Source organism: Doryrhamphus excisus, linkage group LG21 (genome assembly GCF_037039965.1).
Source record: "Doryrhamphus excisus strain RoL-2023G ecotype Guam linkage group LG21, RoL_Dexc_Guam_v1.1, whole genome shotgun sequence".
NCBI lineage: Eukaryota > Metazoa > Chordata > Actinopteri > Syngnathiformes > Syngnathidae > Doryrhamphus > Doryrhamphus excisus.
In genome coordinates this window covers 509071-526061 of record NC_136377.1, presented here as the reverse complement: position 1 = coordinate 526061, position 16991 = coordinate 509071, and the positions used below count along the sequence as shown (strand labels likewise).

Sequence of the window (16991 nt, the reverse complement as noted above, 5' to 3'; positions counted from 1 at the left end):
TGACCTTTCAAGGCCGACGGGCGGACGCCATGTTGCACGTCCGGCGTGCAACACCAGTCCGCTTCACAATCGGAGTGTTTCGCCTCAATGAATGAACCGCAGCTCCCTGGTGATGGCAGCACTCGGCTCTAAACTGTATTATTGTCAATATTATTTGGGAGCAAATGAGCCGCTAATATCATAATCATAATTGCATATATGTCAAGGGCTCTGAAGGCTCAGTTCCAGGGAGGTTCTACCAGCGGCTCCCTGTGATGTCACAATGAGCTGGATTCCCCTTGAGTATTTTATCATTAGAAAAATGACTGCAGATTTTTCCACTTTTGTTGGTCTTTTTTTTTTTTTTTACTTGTTTAATTACGTTTGAACCTTGTGCTACTAAAATGATGCTTTGTCCTCGTGATACTACATCATTATTCTTGGAAAATTACTACTATTCAAGTACTTTTGTCTCTGAACACTTTGGCTTTGTTCTTATTCCCAGTAAGGACTGGGGTTTTCTTTTTGTAATGGTGAACTATTTCAACGTTCTTCTCCTTCCAGGCTACAGAGAGCGAGCTGGGTGACGTGGACCTGTCCGGTCTTCCCGAGGCCCCCGTGGACAGCGAGGAGGAAGAAGAGGAGGACGAGGACCTGGAGAGAGCCTCAGACGCGCTCCTCAGCCGGGACCTGGTCCGGGAGTGCCTGGAGAAAGACCCGGCCGACCGTAACGACGACGACATCGGTCAGTCTGCTTTGACGTCTGCTCATCGGCAAGGTTGTGCGTTTCTCCTGACTGGTATCTTCTGCCCCTCAGAGCAACTCCTGGAGTTCATGCACCAGCTGCCGGCCTTCGCCAACATGACCATGTTGGTGCGGCGCGAGCTGTGCGGCGTGATGGTGTTTGAGGTGGTGGAGCAGGCCGCCACCATCATTCTCCACGACAAGCAGGAGGTCAGACGCTCGCCGTTTCCCTCAGGGCTTTAATCTACTTGTGGTGGTGGGGGGGGGGGGGGGGGTCATTAGCATAATGCTCCATGAAGCAGGGAACATTTTTTTTGCTGTGTATTACGTGGCTTCACTCGATCCCACAGTGGTACCTCAGTTAACATCTGTTTTTTTTGGTTAACATCATCCAGTTTGTTTCTATCAAAGTCGTAGGCAGATACACGACGTAACAAGTAGCTGTAAGTAGTCGTGTTGGTTTCCACAGCTGGACCTCTGGTACGTCATCTTGAACGGGGCGGTGGAGATCAGCCACCTCGAAGGCAGAGTGGAGACTCTCTGTATGGGCAACAGCTTTGGCATCTCGCCCTCCCTGGACAAGCAGCACATGAACGGAGAAGTCCGCACCAAAGGGGACGACTGCCAGGTACGCCGACAAAGACCTTTGGTTGGAATCCCAAGTCATTGCTGTCCTACCTCCTTCTATAAACACCTTATCATCACGCACATCTGGATTAGTTGTCTTTTCATTTCAGTTCCAATTTTATTTGGACTGGAACAAGTTAGGATTTGAAGTGTAGATTTGTCTTAATCCAATATCAGGACATTACTACCAGGCGAACTAGAGAACAGCCAGGTGCACTGTATTCGGGCACACGCTCCGAGCAGCCGGTGTGACTCCACGGAGATCTCCGGCAAACCTTTTACACTTTTAAAATGCTTCACCGTGTCAGGTGGCTGATGAGGTTTTTGTGTGCTGGATGGGATCTTTCCCCTCATGGCGGCTCCATATTGGAGCTATTTGAATGTTTAATGCCTACTTTAATGTGTCATAATTCCCTCATAGCGAGCCAATATTTACTATTATTAGTTTTCTATTGGGTTTTCCCTCAGGCCTGCAATCTATCTATGGAGTGGGGTACAGTGGCTGTAGAGTTGTTTTGGTTTACCTGACCTCATTCTTACGTAAGAACAACCTGAACCCATTCCCTTCCATGTCAGTGGCTTTAATAAGAAAAAACACATGGAGGGGTTTTGTGTGAAAGGGGCTGACATTTAGTAAGTCCTGTAGTGTTCATGTTAAGGCAAGGCTCATCTCTACGTCTCACTTCCTCTGTCCTGCGTGTCACTTCCTGTCCCCTGACCGCCAGAAAGTCAGAGAGGTCGTGCTCGAGAGAAAGCAGAAGGCGAGGGTTTAGCGAAGGGAAGCCGCCGCCGTCCGTCTTTTAGAAAGTCCTCCCGGCTGACCCGCCCATGTCCTCACTTCCTCGCAGTTCGTGTGCGTGGCCCAGGAGGACTACTGGCGCATCCTCAACCACGTGGAGAAGAACACGCACAAGGTGGAGGAGGAGGGCGAGATCGTGATGGTGAAGGAGCACCGCGAGCTGGACCGCAGCGGCACCAGGAAGGGACACATCGTCATCAAGGTGCCAGACCTCGGCAGGAACCCCCTTGGTTTCGTGTTGATGCTGATGGCGTTGTTGTGGTGTTCTTTGTTGGCCTTGCTTAACCCGACCACACTTTTTCCCCATCGGTTTCCTCGCTTAACTCATCCCGATTTTCCCCAAGGTATGACTTTGCTCTCCGAAGCGGAGTACTTCTAGTACTTACTCGTTCATTGTGAGTCATACTTTTTTCTTGCTAATGTTCTTCTAACTACTACTTCCTTTCCGTAATATTTACTCTTGGAACAGGATTATATTTTCACATAACCTGATTACACAACAATTCTCATAATATTGCGCCTTAAAGGAAGTGGGGGGGCTGTTAGGTTGGCCTTCTGTGACACAGGCAGAGGCGAGTGTTGGATGCTGTTTGGTCCATGAAGCCGTGTTCGATGTCAGCTTCTTAACGTGTTAGCCTAGCCAGATATTTTCATGTGTCGGCAGGTAAGTCCCACACGGCAGACATGTTTGTTGTTGTTTTGGAACGCCTGCCGGATGACGCTGCCGTTGGTTGGTTGGTTGGTTGGTTGGTTGGTTGGTTGGGGCGGACACGCCACTTGGTCGCTACGGGCTGCAGTAGTGCTTGCCACGGGTGATCGACTTTTGTGATCGGCATTGAAAGGCATTTATCGGCATATGCCGATCACATGCACAGAAATCGGACGATATCGATCAATCAGAGCATCCCTAGTTGAAAGTTTAAGTCCGCGCCGCCAATCCTGACCTTGGACCAGGACCGGTAAGGTCGGGCGGCAGTGAGCAGAGGAGAGCAATTAGCAGTTAGCATCTTGTCAGGGATCGACGGGAGCAGCTCCTCACTGGAGCATTAATGCAGCCACTCGGCGTTCTTTGCCAGTGATTTATTGGAAGCTCCTCTGGTCCGCCAAGGACCTCTGATCCCTTCATCCATCGGCATGGATCCTCTAATGGACCTCTGGAAGACGCAGCGGTGCATCCCAGCGCATTTCCCAGGCTGCTTTTGGCTGTTTTTGCCATCAGACAAGAAGAGGATGCTTTTTGCTTTCACTTCCTCAAGCCCAAGAATCGTTTCCTTCCAAGAAGCTTCTTTTTTTAGGAATGACATGAACGACCCCAGGCCAGCGGACATGTCAACACGTTGCATCCATATCAGGACAGGAAGTAGAAACATTTATTACCTGATAAATACATGACAGCTGCCTTTTAGGACAAGGCTTTTTTACCAGGAACGCCATCAGCAGCATCCAACCCTGATGGGAACATCCCTCTTTTCTTTTTTATGACTACTTGACTTATTATTATTATTATTATTATTATTATTATTCCTGCTGGCTTCAGAAGATGACCTCATCATGTGTGTCACCCCAGGGAACCCCCGAGCGTCTCATCATGCACCTGGTGGAGGAGCCATCGGTGGTGGACCCCACCTACATCGAGGACTTCCTGCTCACCTACCGCACCTTCCTGTCCAGTCCCATGCAGGTGGGCAGGAAGCTGCTGGAATGGTTCCAGATGGACGTCCTGAGGGACACGGTCAGTGTGTGTGTGTGTGTGTGTGTGTGTGTGTGTGTGTGTGTCATCAGATGAATAAAATCTGATGTATTGGCTCCAGTCAGCCCTTCCCAGGCTAAATTTCACCCGTTTCTGGAATTCAAGTAGTGATAGCTGCAGGATCGCTAAGCAGGATGGGCTGTCCTCGGTCTTCCTTTTGACCATCAAGCTTTAGGGCTGCTATGGGTCCACGCTGCTGTCAATCATCTTCACTGCGTGCTGCTGTCATCCCGTACCCAACCATTAGTGACCTAGTACACTTTTGTTTGGATGGGTCATCCGTTTCTTACAAATTGTAGAAATGGGAATAGTCTGCTCCACTGTAAGAAGTGCTGCGCAGTACCAGGGTGTCCAGCGGAGGTCCCTGACTGATGCGGACCCCGCCTCCCGCCCAGCCTGCTCCAGTCAGCTGCTAGTCACGGTGGACAACACGTTGACGTCTTTGGTCTGTCGGCAGGTGACACGCATCGTGCTGCTGTGGGTCAACAACCACTTCAACGACTTCGAGGGCGACACGGCCATGACCCGCTTCCTGGAGGACTTTGAGAAGCTGCTGGAAAGCACGGTAAGGTGGTGGCGGCCGTGGGTGACTATTAAGGGTTCGTCTCTGAGTTAGGGTTCGATGTTAAAGAGCTATCAAGGCCATCATTCCCAATCCTGAAGGGGAACATGAATGATGCTTTTGAAGGCGTGTTGTTGTGAGAAGCCAACTTTCCTTTACTGTCCCCAAAAACCAGCTACAACTACTTTACTCAAATCCCACCAGAAGTGGGCTCAGGACACCCAGTGGGGACTGGGTTCACTGCTTAGGGGGTGTCATACAACTTTAAGGGTTAAGGATTAGTGTTGGATTAAAGGTAATGGTTGGGGTTAGTCTTAAGGTTTAGGAATGTAATTAGAATATATGCGTGTATATATATAATGTATAAACTACACATGTGTACTATATATACTAACTATACGTGTATACATAAAATACTTTCTTCTTTTGGCCATGTGCCTGGCAGAAAATGAAAGGCCATTTGAGGCTGCTGAACATCGCGTGCGCGGCCAAGGCCAAGTGGCGGCAGATCACGCTGCAGAAGGCGTCCCGGGACGCGCCGCTCTACTTCAGCGTGCAGGGCGGCAGCGAGCGGGGCTTCGGCATCTTCGTGGCGTCGGTGGAGGAGGGGAGCAAGGCTGCCGAGGCGGGACTCAAGCGGGGAGACCAGGTGAGACCTCCTCGATTCAGGGCCCAAGTGGGGCGGTGCCCGACCAGCCACATCTCTAAAATGATCACAAAGTGCAACTTTTCTGCTGCATCATTAAACCGCAAGCGCAGTGCGCCTCACACTTCCTTTTTTGGTGTCACGTGCCATGAAAGATGAAAGAGTAAAGAGCGTCTCTCCATTCAGGCCTACTGAAGGTTGATCTCCACGTTCTCTGCCTTTCATAGCAAATAAAAAACATTTCCACGCTCTCCCTCCGGGTGGAGACTAACATAGCTTTGGTGTGATTCCTACTCGGGGAAAACCTGACCACATTGTGGCCTTCTTTCAGATTATGGAGATCAACGGGCAGAACTTTGAGAACATTTCCTTCTCCAAAGCCGTGGACATCATGAGGAACAACACGCACTTGTCCCTCACGGTGAAGACCAACATCTTTGGTGAGTACACCTGCCCCATCGGGAACGGATGCTGGCCTGCCATCTTTTATCTGAAGTGACGAGTTCCCTGTCTCTTTGCGTGCGCAGTCTTCAAGGAGCTCCTCAGCAGGATCGTGCACGAGAAGAAGAACGGCGGCCCGCACATTCCCAAAATCCAGGAGAAGAAGGGCAACCGCTTCTCTATCCCGGACCTGCCCGGCGACATGGAGTTCCCCACCGACCACAAGGCCACCAGGAAGATGAAGGCCAACACTGTGTCGGGGGGGCGCAACAAGATCAGGAAGATGCTGGAGAAGACGCGCTTCAGTATCCTGCCGCCCAAACCCTTCAGGTAAGACGCTCAGGCGGGGTCTGATGCCCCCCCCACCCGGCTCTTGTGGCCAGGTATGATGATAACGACACGTGACTCGTCTTACCGTAGACTTCTTGTATCGGCCGGCCGCCCTTAGCACGTTCCCAGAGGCCCGGGAACAGTAACGGTATGCAGGCCAGGAGATGGAGGAGGAATGGCGCCCTAGTCCAGCACGAGTATGGAACGTGTGGAAGCTAATTGTATTTAGCGTCATCGTGTTGAGCTCTCGGAAGCAAGAGGATGGGATTCAACTTGGTCATCATAACCATCCAGCCTGTCCATTCAGGACTCCTTCAAGCTAGCCCGTTAGCATCCAACTGAACAAGGACGCTTTTATTTGCTGGCCGCGGTACGATGCAGACCCCGATGGGCGTCAGCAGTCAGTGGGGCGACGCTGGTGTAGACGCCGTGACGTTGCAGCAAACGCTTCACGTAAAACGCATCCGATTTAAAAACAGGCGACGCAACTAAATGTGATAGAAAGCGGCCAGCGGCATTCCCAGCTGGATCCCACGCCCGTGTGCCGTACGGGCGAGGTGGTGGGACACGTTGCCGCTCGGTTTTGAACTCTTGAGCGGATTCTCTTTTATGTTGTCTTTTTTTTTTTTCTTTAATTTCCACGCTTTGCAATATGCTCTCTGCTGCTTCAGGGGCCTCTTTGGGTAAGATCTCCTCATCCGTGTGTCTCTCACCCGCTCTCACCCACATCACATCCCATCCTCACACGTGCATGTGTCAGCCACACGCACACGCACACGCACACGCACACGTTACATACCACATGGAGCCGTAGTCAGGAAGTAAGTTTTACTCTCATATATACTTTGAAAGTTGAGATTCTGTAATACTTATTATTACAGTTGTACATCATTATATATTACATTTTCACTTTCATGCATTTTCATATTTGAGATTCTATTATTTGTATTTTTAGGTTAGGTTGCAGAAAAAGTTACATTGTTACCAGAATAAAAACAGTTTTGGGATTAAAGTTACTGAAAAAATTCTGATAGAAAATAATGCCATTTTAGTAGCAGAGTTGAAATATTACAGTAAAAATGTTATTTCTATGAAAAGATTCCATAATGTTACTGGAATAATTTCTGAAGATTATTAAAAAAGAAAAGCGAAATACTTCCCTGCAGGAATCATAAACGAATATTTGTAAAGAATATTCACACATTTGCACATCGTTTGCATGTAAGGGAGCGTCTCCATTCATCAGTATTACAGACAATGTTTCTCGTTACCTTGCTATCAGTACGAGGAATACGTGGTTGGGGGGTGTACATGCAGGGTACCACTAACCTCCTGTCCCCCCACCCCCAGCGACGGAGGCTTGGGTCAGTCCCAGGACGACAGCATCGTGGGTACCAAGCAGTGTCGCCACAGCGTGGCCATCATGCCCATCCCTGGAAATCTGTCATCCAGCAGCCCAGACCTTCTCCAGCCGGCCTCCAGCATCCTGGACTTCTCCAACCCTGCAGGTAGGAGGTCCGCTCCCAGGCCACAACATTAGGTACACGTCCAGTTAGCACACAAACAACTCAGGGAGAGCGTCCAGCTCCCATCTGTCTTCCTGCAGCGCTCCTTCTTTTCTCTCATGTTGGTTTCCTGTCTTGTCTTCTCTCTCTCTGCTGCTCCAGCGCTGGGACTCTACTGTGAGTAGAAGGAAGCTTCTCACAGACACTCTTGACTGTGCTGACTGGTCCCGTAAGGGGTGTCCAAACATCTTCCCTTCCTTGTTCCCTAGAGGGCCTCATACACGCAAAAGTCAAGGATTTGTTTTCATTGGATATGCAAAACCATTGTAATGTTTTTGATGAGGGGGGGGGGGCCCACGCACGCACGCACGCACGGGGAATCAAGTCCAGTAGAGAATCAAACCCAGATCTTCCCGACCGCGTGGCCAGCATGCCAAGACTAGAATGACGTCAGAGACCCCGCCTTAGTGCCATGTCTTTCCCTCTCAGACATCCCGGACCAGGTGATCCGCGTGTTCAAGGCCGACCAGCAGAGCTGCTACATCATCATCAGCAAGGACACCACCGCCAAGGACGTGGTGGCCCACACCGTCCACGAGTTCGGCCTCCTGCCGGGCTCCGACACCTACTCCCTTTGCGAGGTGTCCGTCAGCCCTGAGGGTGTCATCAAGCAGCGCCGCCTTCCCGACCAGCTCTCCAAACTGGCCGACCGCATCCAGCTCAACGGCAGGTGAGCCCACCAGCCGCCCCGCCCACCAAAGCACCTTGAAAGCAGCAGATCAAGTCTGACGTGTGACGTGCAGGTACTACCTGAAAAACAACATGGAGACGGAGACGTTGTGCTCGGACGAGGACGCTCAGGACCTGCTGCGGGAGAGTCAGATCTCTCTGCTGCAGCTCAGCACCATGGAGGTCGCCGCCCAGCTCTCCATGAGGGACTTTGAGCTCTTCAGGAACATCGAGTCCACCGAGTGAGAAGACAGCATTTTTATTCCATCTAACGGCGTCGGCCATCGTGTCCCTGACCCGGCATCTCCATCCTCCTCTCTCTGTCTGTCAGGTACGTAGACGACTTGTTCAAGCTGGACGTGTCGGCGGGGAGCGGCAATCTCAAGCAGTTTGAGGAGGTGATCAACCAGGAGACCTTCTGGGTGGCCACGGAGATCCTGAAGGAGCCCAACGCCCTGAAGAGAATGAAGACCATCAAGCATTTCATCAAGATCGCCCTGCACTGCCGGGAGTGCAAGAACTTCAACTCCATGTTCGCCATCATCAGGTGCGTGCGCACACCCAGACAGCAGGGGGCGCCAGAAGGCCATGTAGACAGTCGGCAGAACTTAGCTCCTTCAGTACTTGACATTTTGACATCAGGCCTGTAGCGGTGGAAAGTGGTCAAGGCGGAAGAAGACCAAGGTAAATATTGGGGTGGGGCTTGGCGGCAACTGTGGGAGTGAGTGCGTCGGGGGTGTCCAAAGGTTTGCCACAAATGATGAACTGATGAATTTTCTTTGGAGGACAAGGAGGGCATCCGGCATTAAACTAAGCTAACCATCCATGACCCCCTGAGGGTAAAATGGGGGCGCGCGTACTGCCCTTTCCCACACCTGCCAGTGTGAAGGGACTGAGACTGAGACTTTGCGTCCACAGCGGCCTGAACCTGGCCCCCGTGGCGCGGCTGCGGAGCTCGTGGGAGAAGCTGCCCAGCAAGTACGACAAGCTGTTTGGCGACCTGCAGGACGTCTTTGACCCGTCTCGGAACATGGCCAAGTACCGCAACGTCCTGAGCGGCCAGAGCATGCAGCCGCCCATCATCCCGCTCTTCCCCGTGGTCAAGAAGGACCTCACCTTTCTCCATGAAGGTGCGTGGCTTTCAAACACTTCCTGTTTTGTCATTAAGTGCTATTTAATACATTCATAATACGTGAATAATAATTAAGAACATGATAAAAGATTCTTGAATTTGTTTGTGCCGACCAGGCAACGACTCCACCGTGGACGGCCTGGTCAACTTCGAGAAGCTGAGGATGATCGCCAAGGAGATCCGACACGTGGTGAGGATGACGTCGGCCAACATGGACCCCGCCCTCATGTTCCGACAGAGGTACGTTTTTTTCCCTGCTTTCCATCAGTGTCGTTGTGTCGGGACATGCTTCCTGTTCCTGCTCTGTTCACTTCCTGTGCTGGGGCGTCAGCACGCCAGCACTGAACAGGGAAGTGCGGGATGCGGCGTGGGGGCGCGTGATGCACCGCTGCCCCCTGCTGAGCCTCCTTGTGTGCTACAAGAGTGGGCAGAAGTGTTGGGACACAGCATCCAGCCCGAGGGGGGCGCCACAGATGCAGTGCCCGGCCATGTTGATGTAAGCAGCGTGTCCCAACACTTGTGTCCCATGCGGGTGCAACAAAATATAACGACATCAAATCCCGGTCACGTGATGCACACCTGCTAGGACGACGTCGGGACATGTCCCATGTGTGCTGTCCTCCCATGTCCTGTCATGTATTATTTTTCTTCATGGTGGCATGTCCTCCATTATGAACATCCTGTCCCCTTCCCGACCCTCCTCCACCCCCAAAAAAAAAAAAGTTGTCTTCAATCTTCGCACCTCTTGCTTGCAGGAAGAAGAGGTGGAAGAGTTTAGGGTAAGTTTGTCCCCCGTGTCCATTTTGTTTTGCCGCAGTGGCAAAAAAACCTCACCGTGCATCCCCCGAACCGCATGCCCCGCCCCCCCAGACTCCCTCTGCACCATGCCTGTGTGTGTGTGTGATTATTAATCCTGCATACATTCACCTGACCCACACAGTCCGTCATCATCATCATCATCATTCTTCATCATTCATCATGACATTAACGTGCATCCGTGAGTCTTAGACTCAGATCATCCCTAACGCAGGCCACTGTCGCGGGCTAAAACTCAACTCTGAACCCCCGTCGCCACTTCCTGACCCCCCCCCCTCCCCCCTCCACTCAGCTGCTCTTGCACCAGACGGCATCTACAGGAAAACATACCATGTCTTATCATGTCTCCTATAGGGGTGTTATTTCATGTCCAGAGGGCTCTAATAGCCTTGAAAGGTGTGTAGAAGGTTGCAAGCTTGTCTCTTGATAGGAGTTACGTTGTCGCAGGTAGTAATGCTGCGAAACGTAAAACTCCGGTTATTGGCGTCCATACCCAAACGCATAATCAGATCTTTCCCCAAATCCACACTTTGGCCGGAGGTTTTGAAAACCTTGGTTTTTAATACCAAATATCCACAGGCTGGTGTGGACGATGGGCCAAACCGTGGAAAATAACGTAGTTGATGAGACGAATGAGTACTTTGTACTTTTCTTAAAAGTATATTAAAATCTCTGCACTTTCTCGTAGACCCAATCTCGCGGACCGCATCTTCTGGTGACACCCCTAAAAGGTCTACAGGGCTCTTCTAATGTTACAAAGCGTCGTAAACGGGGTTTCTACGCTCTAACTATGAAATATTCCAATTTCTAACTAAGGAATGGTACTTTGATGCTCGTGTCTGCAGCCCATGAACCGTCATAAAGGAGAGGTTATTAATAGCTCACACAATATGTGAGTGAAATAGTCACATAACGATAAAACGAGAAGTGTTCATAGATGGTATGTGGACTCCAGTCGCTCCACATCCACATCCCATAATATTCCCCCGACCCAAACGTCAGCATCCTTTGTCCCACTAAGCTGTTTTAGTTGTTTTGTGTGTGTTAGCATCGTGAGCGGCTAGCTGCATGGACGTGGAATATAATACTGCTCAGTTTGCATCGACAGCGCTTCATTGTTGTGAAAAGGACACGCCCCTCGTGCATTTTAATTGGCTGCCCAAATGTGTGCGAGGTTTATTGATTTCTTACTAGTTTGTCTTTGTACGCCCATTTCCTGTTCCCCTGCATCCTCCTCCATTGGTCTCCTCCCTCATCACCTGTCCGACACTACCTGTCTCTGCGCCTCATCTGTCCCCCCCCCCCCCCCCCATCCCAGGTCTCTGAGCCAAGGCAGCACCAACTCCAACATGCTGGACGTGCAGGGCGGCGCCCACAAGAAGCGCATCCGCCGCAGCTCGCTGCTTAACGCCAAGAAGCTCTACGAGGACGCCCAGATGGCCCGCAAGGTCAAGCAGTACCTGTCCAACCTGGCGGTGGAGACGGACGAGGACAAGCACCAGATCATGTCCCTGCAGTGCGAGCCCACCTACACCACCAGTGAGTTGACCTGCTTGGGGTCCAACCGCCGCGGGGAGGGGTACCTACCAAAAATGGACTTCTTCTGTCCTGAAGTTGGGTCCAGAACCAAAAGGCCCCTTTCGACGGTGTAGTACGTAACTAGCCTGTAACTAGCATCCTCGCACAAATTTTAGCTAGCAGATTAAAGGGGAGCCATTATGCTCACGACATTGAGTATTGAGTTGTGGACTCCTATAGAGCAGCTACACGCAATAACCCGCACAGAGAACATTCTAGATCCTCCAGAATCTGCACCTATCCCAGCTGGATTTCCTTGGATTTCCAGAACTGTTTTAATTTCTTCCACACATGGTCTCCTCTGACCACGCCCACTCGGCTGTCATTGGTCACACTCCCAAGTACTTCCAGACTACTGCCAAACCCCGCATTCTAGCTCCTGAGCTACTGGCTGGAGACTCGTACTGTAGGTCCGTGTTTGCCGAGCGCAGCCATATTGCGCTTCAGCAACAGTTTGGTGGACTCTTCACGTTCACGAAAACATTCCCGTGGGATTTGTCCAATGGCTACCTGCTACCATCCTACCTGCATGTACCTTCTAAAAGCTGGCGTGAAGAAGTCCAACATGGCTTCCTTTCTCCTGACAGTTTCCAAGAACCTGAGCGACAGGCGGTCTGCCAAGTCGGACATGTCTCCCGTGTCCCTGCGGTCGGCGCTGCCCTCGGGGAAGACCCAGAACAGGGTTTCACAAGTCCTCCAGGTGCAGGTCCCGCTGAACCCCCTGAGGAAGAAGAGCACCGCCAAAGACGTGGGCCCCCCCAGTGAGTGCCGGATTTGAAGAGTTCAGCATTTATTTGAAAAAAAAAAGCCAATCTAATCCACGTTGGTGCCGGTTGTTTCCCCGTTCCAGACTCCAGTTCCCCCCAGGGTGGGAAGAAGCCCCCACTGAGCTCGGCAGACGAGTGGAGCTCCAAGAGACCTTCGGACGACACCGTCTCCACCGTCTCCTCCCTGCATTCCAGCCCGACCGCGTCACCGCAGGGCTCGCCCCGCAAAGGTCGGTTGCATCTGTGGCGGGCGTCGCCTGGACCGTGACTGACACGCCTTCCCTCTTTGCTCCTCCCAGTGGGGGGCGTGGCCAAAGTACAGCCCCCCGGCCAGATGAACCTGTCGGGTTCCTCGTCGTCGTTGACCAGCGAGGCCAGCACCAAGGCCAGCACCGTCAGCCTGCGGAGCTACGGCATAGGTGGGGGGGGCGGCCATTTGATGGCGGCTTTACGACACAACCAATGTTGGAATAGCCAGCGTAACACGCGTGACGCTGACAGCGTATCCAAGCGTCATACGCCAAATGCTGCAGTCCCCATTTTGGTTGGTCTGTGCAGGCTACGCCGTGCTGCCCCCCGGCAAAGCCGACAACTTGTCCGACTCCAGCCACAGCGAGATCTCGTCACGCTCCAGCATCTGCTCCGTCGACTCGGTGCCCGCTCCCGGCCACGACGAGCGCTGCAGCAACAGCCTCGGCGTCAGAACGAGCGCCGCCGCCGCCACCGTGTCTGTCGGCACCCCGACCCCCGAGAGCGTGGCGGCGATGCACTTGAATGTGGACTACAGCCAGCCCAGCACGAGGTAGGAAAACCGGGCTAGCTTCCTGTCCGAGCGTACCATGTTTGGGTTGAGGATGGCGTACAACGCCGCAGCAGCGCAACCGATGTTGTATCAAACGCCATCAGTAGCGCTGATGAGTTGATTGTGACACGACTACCATGAACACATCACAGGACATGCACACGGCGCCATCTGGTGGCGCTCATAAAAATACATCAGACGTTTCCTACAGCCGCAGCTTTATTGCTTTATTGATACACTGTCGTTTTCATACACAAGGAACAGGAAGTTGGGACCTCGCATTTCCGAACTTCCTGACTTCCTAACTTCCCAATTTTTTGTGCCGTCCTCCGTAGCGCTTCGTCCGCGGCGTCTCGAGGCTACGCGACGCGGGCGTCCACCTTCACGCCGTCTCTCTCCACGGAGGAGCTGACCCCCGACCTCACCTCCCTGGACTCGGTGGCCGACAGCGGGCGCGGCAGCTGGACGTCCTGCTCCTCCAACTCCCACGACTCCTTCCAGAGCCTGCTGCCGTCTTCCTGCCGCCCCTGGGACCACGGCATCCACGGACACCCGCTGGGCTTCCTCCCCCACCTGGGTGGCTTCAAACCCACGCAGCCGGCCGCCGTCGCCATCGAAGCGGACGCCACCGTCCGCGCCAACTTGGACTCCGGCTCAAACGAGCTGGCCGGCCTGTCGCGGCAGAGCTGGGCCTCGTCCGGGTCGCTGTCGGACGCCTACGAGGGGAATTACGGGACGGTCAAAAGGAGGGCGGCGGCGGAGCAGCCCTCGTTGTCCTCGGCAACCAATGACGAGGGAGGACAGAGCACAGACCCCGCCTACAAAACGGTGACGTCGAGCACAGACAAGGGTCTGATAGGTGAGGGCTCAGGCGGCGAGTGATAGCAAGTAGGCCCCTCCCCTTAGATAGCCAAACGTTAGCTCCTCCTCCTGGTTAGCTTCAGCTAGTGTGTTAGCATCGAGCCTCCATCATTCATTCGTTCCTTTCATGTTTAGCATCATTTGTGTTCTTTCACTTTTCATTTCATTTATTATTTCCTTCTGGTCCCCCCCTCCACCCCCCCTCCTGTTTTCTTTTTTTGGGGAAACTCCGCCCCCCTCCATCCAGTTTACTGCATCACGTCCCCCGCCAAGGATGAGCGTTACCGAGCCCCTCCTCCCACCCCTCCAGGCTACCAGGGTCTGGCTCTGGGGGACCTCAAAGACTGCGTGGTGCTGGGGGCCACGCCACATCCCAGGCCCCCCCACCTGAGGCCGCCAGACTACAGCGTGGCCATGCAGAGGAGTAAACTCCTGCAGAGCCCCTCGGCCGCCGGCGGCCTGGCCGGGGCCCGGAGGCTCGGCGGGACCCCCGGGGGTCGCGACCGCGCCGGCTCGCCTGCCGACCACCTCCCGGCACAGGAGACCACCGACAGCGAGGAGGGTACGTCGCCTGCTCGCCGCCCCGCGATGATTGATAAGATCGGAAATCCTGTCTGTGTGTCTACAGTCCGACTGCGGCCCGACCATTTCCTGCTCGAAACGAACTTTGCAGACATGACTAAGGCTTTTATTTTGAAGGTCTTTGTTTTTTTTATCTTCCAGATGAACACGTATCGGCTGTGTAGACGACCTGCGATCATGTGACCTGCCCGGCCTGAGAGACGTCTTAAAGACGAGGAAACACGTCGAGGAATAAAGACCTGCTTTTTTCCTCAAAACGGCGGTCATGCGATGCTAGCTACGCTAGCTACGTTAGCTACGTTAGCTACGTTAGCTACGTTAGCTACGTTAGCTAGCCTCCTACCTCCCGGACCTTTTGGAACAAGCGTTTATTTGGCCCAGATTAGACCAAAAGACCAAAAGGTGTTGTGTTTACAGTGTTGATTGGACGAGAGCGCTAGCCCCGCCCATTCCTGGCTGACCCCATTGTTTGTCATTCCATGTTTGTATATTCCCAAGAGGACAATTTGGGATGATGCGGACGTGTTGGTCCGTCTGCTTCCTTAGCGTCACTCACAAGACTTGAAGCACTAATTTAAATATGATATCAGGGCGTATGATATCAGGGCCTATGATATCAGAGCGTATGATATCAGGGCCTATGATATCAGGGCCTATGATATCAGGGCGTATGATATCAGGGCGTATGATATCAGGGCCTATGATATCAGGGCCTATGATATCAGGGCGTATGATATCAGGGCGTATGATATCAGGGCGTATGATATCAGGGCGTATGATATCAGGGCCTATGATATCAGGGCGTATGATATCAGGGCCTATGATATCAGGGCGTATGATATCAGGGCCTATGATATCAGGGCCTATGATATCAGGGCCTATGATATCAGGGCGTATGATATCATCATGTATTGATGACAGACAGGAGGTGTCTGAAAATGAATATTTTTAAATATAAAACAATCAGATAAATGTTTTTGATTTTTGCTAGCGCCTCATCTACCTGTCAACTTGCTGCTGTGTGTGTGTGTGTGTGTGTGTGTGTGTGCGCGTGTGTGTGTGCGCGTGTGTGCGTGCGTGTCTAACAAAAAAGGGAAGGCATACAGGTTTGTTTTTTTCAGGAAAGTTGATTGACCCGCCAACCCCCTGGTGCTCCTAGACCCCTAGACCCCTAGACTTGTGGATCTTCCCTCTTAGACTTTTCCCAACTTGTCTTTGGTGTCCTGGACCTTGTGGGTCAGCCACCCTGGACAGCTCCTTAGTCACGGAGGCCTGTCGTGGACTTCCACGTTGAGCCCTGATTACGGGTGTCCTGGAACCATCCATGGTCTCCTAGATCATTCTGCCACCAAGACCCCTTGTGGTTCCTTTTGGCCCCTATAGTGGGAGTCCTGAGCCTGTCAGGGGTCCTCATGGCACCTATTATGGCCCCCCGTCAAGGACATGTCAGTATGAGTCTTGTGTAGGTGTGAAAGTGTTGTACAAAGCTTGTAAAAAGCATTTTCTGCCCTTCCGTTGTCCCGTCAGATGTTTCATAAGACGAGTGAATGCCGGCAGAAATGCACAAGAAGCTTTTTCTTATTTTTAATGTGGCGCCACAAAAGTTCTCATGACTTAAAAGTGGCGCTCGCCTGGTTGCTGTTTTTTTATGTCTTTTACAAAGACAAACTCCATTAGGCTTTGTATGTATTTAGTTTTTTTACCAGTGATTGTACATAGTTGCTGTTTTTAACACGTTGTTTAAAAAAGGAAGCAAAAAGGAGAAAAAGTCTACTGATTGATGAATTAGAATTAGGAATGAATAAAACCCCTCAACCCTTCCTGTGTTCTATTTGTCTCCTCATTGTTGATTGGCGGATTAAAGGCAACTTCCTGTCTTGGTTGATGGCCACAACATTAGGTACAGCTTCACCATGTCACGGGCGCCAAAATCAAAGCCTTTTTATTTGTGGAAGCACCCAAAAATGGCATAAAATGCAGTGTTTGAATTTGGTGATTTTTGACAAAAAACGTAAGGGGTTAGTATGGCGTTTTTTTTCATTTTTTTCAACTTGCTGCCAATGCACTTTTCTGGTGAAAAAAACACAAGAAACCTCACACACACGCATTGGGGGCCTGAGAAGCACCCAAAAATGGCATAAAATGCAGTGTTTGAATTTGGTGATTTTTGACAAAAAACGTAAGGGGTTAGTATGGCGTTTTTTTCATTTTTTTCAACTTGCTGCCAATGCACTTTTCTGGTGAAAAAAACACAAGAAACCTCACACACACGCATTGGGGGCCTGAGAAGCACCCAAAAATGGCATAAAATGCAGTGTTTGAATTTGGTGATTTTTGACAA

General features: G+C 51.8%; 1 protein-coding gene across 13 annotated transcripts in view; it reads left to right on the top strand.

Annotated features, from left to right (window-relative positions):
• Positions 1-16470, top strand: part of rapgef6 (Rap guanine nucleotide exchange factor (GEF) 6) — a 44139-nt gene extending 27669 nt beyond the window's left edge. For 5 of the 13 annotated variants that reach the window (XM_058086629.2, XM_058086628.2, XM_058086638.2 and 2 more), the window contains 26 exons: positions 544-724; positions 797-933; positions 1193-1351; positions 2199-2351; positions 3717-3881; positions 4357-4464; positions 4907-5110; positions 5439-5547; positions 5635-5878; positions 6550-6561; positions 7229-7386; positions 7546-7560; positions 7873-8113; positions 8187-8354; positions 8444-8659; positions 9031-9242; positions 9361-9484; positions 10000-10023; positions 11379-11599; positions 12226-12399; positions 12489-12635; positions 12705-12824; positions 12964-13207; positions 13543-14066; positions 14316-14630; positions 14792-16470. In XM_058086629.2, coding sequence (XP_057942612.2) covers positions 544-724; positions 797-933; positions 1193-1351; positions 2199-2351; positions 3717-3881; positions 4357-4464; positions 4907-5110; positions 5439-5547; positions 5635-5878; positions 6550-6561; positions 7229-7386; positions 7546-7560; positions 7873-8113; positions 8187-8354; positions 8444-8659; positions 9031-9242; positions 9361-9484; positions 10000-10023; positions 11379-11599; positions 12226-12399; positions 12489-12635; positions 12705-12824; positions 12964-13207; positions 13543-14066; positions 14316-14630; positions 14792-14814 — 4398 coding nt within the window. In that variant the 3' untranslated portion in view covers positions 14815-16470. Of the gene's footprint in view, positions 1-543; positions 725-796; positions 934-1192; positions 1352-2198; positions 2352-3716; positions 3882-4356; positions 4465-4906; positions 5111-5438; positions 5548-5634; positions 5879-6549; positions 6562-7228; positions 7387-7545; positions 7561-7872; positions 8118-8186; positions 8355-8443; positions 8660-9030; positions 9243-9360; positions 9485-9999; positions 10024-11378; positions 11600-12225; positions 12400-12488; positions 12636-12704; positions 12825-12963; positions 13208-13542; positions 14067-14315; positions 14631-14791 lie in introns of those variants that run through there. The other 8 variants (XM_058086631.2, XM_058086630.2, XM_058086632.2 and 5 more) reach the window with 7 other exon arrangements.
• The last annotated feature ends 521 nt before the right edge of the window (positions 16471-16991 follow it).